Source organism: Neomonachus schauinslandi, unplaced genomic scaffold, assembly GCF_002201575.2.
Source record: "Neomonachus schauinslandi unplaced genomic scaffold, ASM220157v2 HiC_scaffold_1099, whole genome shotgun sequence".
NCBI classification, from domain to species: Eukaryota; Metazoa; Chordata; class Mammalia; order Carnivora; family Phocidae; genus Neomonachus; species Neomonachus schauinslandi.
The window spans coordinates 4,184-10,269 of record NW_025409789.1 but is presented as its reverse complement, the minus strand read 5'-3'; the positions used below and the strand labels follow the sequence as shown (position 1 = coordinate 10,269).

At 40.4% G+C, this 6,086-nt stretch overlaps 1 protein-coding gene across 4 annotated transcripts in view; it reads left to right on the top strand.

Moving 5' to 3' along the window:
• The first annotated feature begins 442 nt into the window (after positions 1 to 442).
• Positions 443 to 6,086, top strand: part of LOC110583691 (endogenous retrovirus group K member 7 Env polyprotein-like) — a 9,819-nt gene continuing 4,175 nt past the window's right edge. For 2 of the 4 annotated variants that reach the window (XM_044912309.1, XM_044912310.1), the window contains exon 1: positions 443 to 3,610. In XM_044912309.1, coding sequence (XP_044768244.1) covers positions 1,001 to 3,088 — 2,088 coding nt within the window. In that variant the 5' untranslated portion in view covers positions 443 to 1,000 and the 3' untranslated portion in view covers positions 3,089 to 3,610. The remainder of the gene's footprint in view (positions 3,611 to 6,086) is intronic. The other 2 variants (XM_044912312.1, XM_044912311.1) reach the window with 2 other exon arrangements.

Below are 6,086 nucleotides of genomic sequence, written 5' to 3'. Positions count from 1 at the left end.
ACTTTAATTCAGTCCAACAGAATGAATTATTTGCTATAGCCCAAGTTTTAATAGATTTTCCTATGGATGTTAATATTCTTGCTGATTCAGCCTATGCTGTTGAAGTACTAAAAAATATTGGCACTGCTGTAGTTTACTCCCCTAAAACTACACTACTTAATATATTTCTTTCATTGCAAAAACTTTTACAAGCCAGAAACGCTTCTATCTATGTGGCTCATATTCGTTCTCATACTAATCTCCCTGGTGCCTTGACTTATGGTAATGCCCAAGTTGATGCTTTGGTCTCTTTCGCATCTGCTGAAAAAGAACATGAATTATTACATACTAATGCCGGAAGACTTCATGTTCAATATAAAATCCCTTTTCGTCATGCAAAAAATATTATCAAACAGTGTCCTATTTGCAGGCCTCTACACCTGAGATCAATTAAAACTGGTGTTAACCCTCGAGGATTATATGCTAACGAATTAATGGCAAATGGATGTGACCCATGTTGCGCAATTTGGCCGACTTTCTTATGTCCATGTAGTGATTGATACCTACTCTCAATTTATATGGGCTACTGCCCAAAGTGGAGAAACAACCAATCATGTAATTAATCATCTTTTAGAAGCCTTTGCGGTAATGGGATTACCTAGTATTATTAAAACCGATAATGGTCCTGCTTATATTAGTAACAAATTTAAATCCTTTTATGATCAATATAATATTGTTCATAAAACAGGCATTGAATATAACCCACAAGGACAGGCAATCGTAGAACGAGCTAATGGCACATTAAAATTACAAATTAAAAAATTAAAACGGAGGAAAAGGAATCCTCTTCTAGCCTTTACACAATCTAATGCACGATCTATTTTAAATCAGGCCTTGTTTACCCTGAATTTCTTAAATCTCCCACAAGGAGATATTTTGTCCAGAGCAGAAAAACATTTCATCGAAGGAGAAACTACCTCCTCCCTGTTAAAAGAGGCAATATGGTATAAGCCAGCTGCGGATGCAGAATGGCAACCAGAATTGTTACTTTATAGAGGAAAGGGTTATGCTTATGTCTCTACAGAGAATGGACAGATTTGCTCTTGGATCCCCGCGCGATGGCTCCAGCCACGGACCAATTCGGACGGTACCGTACCGACGACGGGATCGCGCTCCGGGCCCTGATCTTCCATTACAAGCCATGGCACATCTGAGTCTGGGCCCTTGCCGCCGCCGTCATACGTTTGCTATTACTTTTCCCACTTGGGGACAGATAAAAAAGCTTAGTGGGGAAGGGCAAAATCTTTTGCAGCGTACTGGAAAGGCTCATTCACCTGAGAATCTATTTTTGGCCATGTGCGCCCTCCTCACTGTTTCTTCTTCAGCTGAGGTCACTAATGTAAGCTATTGGGCCTATATACCTAATCCCCCAATGATGGAGCCTACCCCCTGGGGCTCTGCGGATATCTCCGTTTATACGGTTCCTCCAATATTATCTCCGCCTTGGAAAAACTTCACTTCTCTTAATCGTGATGATGGTGCTCCTTTTAATTTCTCTTACAAAGGGGATGGCCCTTACATATGTTTGGGGCCTTCTCCTTGTTTGGAGATGAATTGGCAAAATTGGATTCTGCCTGGCAATAGTACTCTTACTTCTAGGACCCAACTACAAAGGCTTGAAGCCTGGTCCCTGAATATGACTTGGGAAGACGTTACTTTTGTAGAATTTCCCTCCCTTCCTACTTGTCCTGATTTTACATATCGGGAACATGGATATAAGCCGTTTGTATGGCAAGAATGTGTTGGGAGATTTGCAAAGCGTTATAAGGATTTCATCATGTGGGGGCCTTATGGTCAATTTTTTACAAATTGCTCTGAATGGAATAAAACATATTGTAGTCCTTTATTATCTCATAGGATTCCATCAAGGAAGAGTCGAACACTGAAGAGTCAGACAGAAATAATACAGAGTGACCGTCTAATGGCTTGGGGAGACGGCGAAATTGCAGATCCTCGAATCGCACATCGAAAATTTCCTGATCATATTCAAACGCACCTCTGGAAGATTGCAGCTGCTCTCCGACCTATTCGACTGTATCAGGGACAATACGTTGGCACTTCTAGATCCCCATCTAATTATACTTCTTCTTCTTTTAAAGAAACTAATATTACAGCCTGTGTACCTTTGCCTTACCTCTTCCTAGTGGGAAAACTTAATTTTAATAATGGAATTAGCTGTATAAACTGTCAGTTATATTCTTGTCTTAATACCTCGGTTTCCGTTGGGTCAGATCATGTCATTATGATACTGCAGCAACGCTCTCATATATGGCTTCCTGTTAATTTAGAAAGGCATTGGGCTCAAAATCCTGTGGATATATTTGTCATGGAATTCTTTAAGAAAATTTTACAACGAACCAAAAGATTTCTTGGTCTAGTTGTAGCGACCATTTTGAGTCTAATTACTGTCACTACATTGGCCGCAATTTCAGGGATTGCGTTATATACCTCGCTACAGACTAAACACTTTGTAGAAATCTGGCATCAAGATTCTCGAGATTTATGGCTTTCTCAAACTATGATAGATACTCGGTTACAAACACAGATTGATGTTCTTAAACAAACTGTGAGTTGGTTAGGAAAAAAGGTATTGACTCTAGAACGACAAATCTGGCTACATTGTGATTGGAATTCTACAACTTTTTGTGTGACTAATTTAAAATATAATGAGTCTCAACATGAATGGAGTATCGTTCAAAATTATCTGGAGGGTAATTCTTCCGCTATAGATATGATTAATAATCTGCAGACCAATGTACAAGAAGTGTTTGGAAAATCATTTCAAACCGAGGATGCTGCGAATTTAGCAGATATATTTCTTAAAAATTTAGATAAGCATTTAGAAGGGTTAGACCCAAAAGGAATTATACAAAGTCTGGGGCACACTGCTGGAGGCATTGGCCTTGTCTTACTTATTATAATGGTTTGTCTTATTTTATTATATTTTTGTCATCTTCGACCTACAAGGAGTTCTCTCGTCACCCTGTGGAAGGCTATGTTGTTACAACAAAAGAAAAAGGAGGGAATTGAGGTGGCACAAGTGGGTTAGCTTTTTAGCCCCCGGGCCTTTGGGGCTGCTGAGGTGGCCATGGAAACCAGGCAAACCTGATGTAGGGGGAGAAAACGTTCTCCCCCCCGTGGATCACGAGGCAGGCCCTGGAGGCCTGGGATGGCGGGAGTTGGCTTTAAATGTATGTTGACTTATTAACTTTAAAGAACAAAACACATTGTCTTCCAGGGATGGGTGATTACGGGAATTCTTTAATAGGCCAGCGTCAATAGGCTAGAGTTTCCATTTCGCAGTGTTCCCAATTATAGTTTTAATGTGTTCCCTATTCTAGTTTCAATGGCTCTTGTTGATCACGTTCTGTTCTTGACTCACTATTGTTATTTGATTTCTTCTACTATAAAAGTATGGGAAAAATAAACCGCAACATGCAGTTGCAAGTGCTGCCTTTGCTCTGCATCCCCTGTGTCCTGGCTTCTTTGTAGACCCCTACCCAGGGACCCCAACGCACTAGACGTTGACAAGTGGCGCCCGAACAGGGACTCTGAAGGACGCTCAGGAGGGGTGAGTATTTATAATACTGGTAAGCATTAACATTACAGGGTCATGGGACAAGGAATTTCTACTCCTTATGTTCGAATGCTGAAGCATTCACTCGCTGTTTATGGTGTTACTGTTGCTTCTTCTGATATAGAAATGTGTTTAAAGGTGGTTCGTGAATGGAATCCCTGGTTCCCGGAAGAAGGAACCTTAGATATGGAATGTTGGCAGCGCGTTAGACATAATATAGAAAAAGCTATGAGGCAGGGGGAGAAAATCCCTGTAAGATTCTGGTCTATTTGGTCCATGATCCTTACTGTGCTCCGAGCAATGGAGGATGATAGGACTGTGGAGGACTTCCCTAAAGAAATTACTCCTGCTATACAGAATCTTCCCTTAGACTCTGATAAAAAAAAAGAGGTAGAAGAGGACGCTTTTAAATTTACATCTTCACGAGAGCCTAGTGAATGTAATGAGGATTATGATATTAAAATAAAAACAAAAGACATGGCTAATCCAAAGATTGAGGATATTTGGAAAATTTTCCAACAAATTATGTCCTTCTCAGAGGAATCCAAACAAAATCAGAAACAACCATCGGCACCGCCGATATCTATCAGACCGAAATTGTCTTTAAAAAATCCTTTTTTTTCTGCTGCGCTAGCTGAGCTTGATGGAATAAAGGATCATGATACTACAGAGGAAGATATTAATGCTTTTGCCTTTCCTGTAATCAGGCCTCCTCCTGTGCAGGGAGTGGCTCAAGCACCATATTATGATGGTATAAACATAGAAGATATCACTCGTTTAAAAAAGGCAGTGACTTTATATGGGCCACAGTCGCATTATGTTAAAGAGTTATTGGCTGGCATGGCCCGACATTATAATAATTTTGCTCCTGAGGACTGGAGAATAATATGTAGAGCTCTGCTAAGAGAGCCAGAATACCTGCAATGGCAGATGTGGTTTTCTGAGCTTTGCTTGGAACAGGCCCATAAAAATGCTCTTAGCCCCAACCCTAGGGTTCAAGTTATTACATATCAAATGTTGGCAGGAATAGAGCAATATGCTGATGTTGCAGCACAAGCTAATACCCCAGAGGAAATACATGATCAATTACGAGAAATTAGTTTAGAGGCTTGGGAACGGGTTCGACCGACAGGGGAGCATTATAGGTCCTGGACCAGAGTTATACAGAAAACTAATGAGCCCTACGTGGAATTTTTGTCCCAGTTAAAATTAACTCTAGAAAGAACTGTAGCTGGAGAAGAGGCCAAACAGCAATTGTTAAGATTACTAGCTTATGAAAATGCTAATGATGATTGTAAACGGGCCTTGCTCCCCATAAAGGAAACTGGTGATCTTAACGCTTTTATGAAAGTTTGTAAAGATATAACATCAGAAAGCAGGAAACTACAAATGTTTGCTGAAACCATGGCCACTACCTGGCGTTCCTTGCAATCTCAACAATCAGGCAATATAAAATGCTATGGTTGTGGCAAGATAGGACATTTAAAGAAAAATTGTAAAGAAAAGAAGGCAAAGAAAGGTCGTGGACCTGGAATCTGCCCCAAATGTAAAAAGGGGAAACACTGGGCTCGAGAATGTCGTACAAAAATAAATACTAATTTTGCAGGAAGACAACAGGGAAACTTAATTGCGGGCCCTACCCCAGGCCCAGGACAAATGAACAGGGGAAACCCACCATATTCTCCCTTAAACCAGCCACCCAACACAGCGCCGCAGTGGACATACCAGCTATAAAAACTTTTACCTTGATCGGGGGTGATCGACCTCAGAAAATACCCACCGGAATTTATGGACCCTTACCATTGGGAACTTTTGCTCTCCTAGCGGGAAGATCTAGCTTAAGTGCTAGGGGAATTACAGTTCACTTAGGAGTTATAGATGCTGATTATACTGGGGAAATTCAGATTCTTATGTCTTCTGTAGTGGACATCACATTTAAAGTCGGTGACAAAATAGCTCAATTAATACTGCTACCTTTTATTCCTATTGGAGAATCAAGTAATTTAAGGCAAGGTGGATTCGGTAGCACAGATAGGAAAAATGTTTTCTGGTCAACTCAGATTACACAGATGCAACCTTTGATAAAGGTGCGATTAAACTCCAAGGAAATTACGGTACTGATTGATACTGGGTTGGACATTACTATTATTAAAACTGCAGACTGGCCAAATAAAGTCCCTTATAGTATAATACCCTGCCAAATCAAGGGGGTTGGTAAAGCTCCTGTTCAAAGTATTGGTCTAGCTTCTCAATTTGTAACATTCACTTCGGAAGATGGCCAGGTGGCTGTTTTGAAACCTTATATTTTAGATGTTCCTTTAAACATTTTGGGCCGTGATGTTTTAGAACAATGGGGAGCTCATTTAGAGTTTTAATTGTAGATGGAGCCTATAAAAATTTTGTGGAAATCGGATGACCCTTTATGGATTGAACAATGGCCTCTAACAAAAGAAAAACTTGCTGCTGCCCA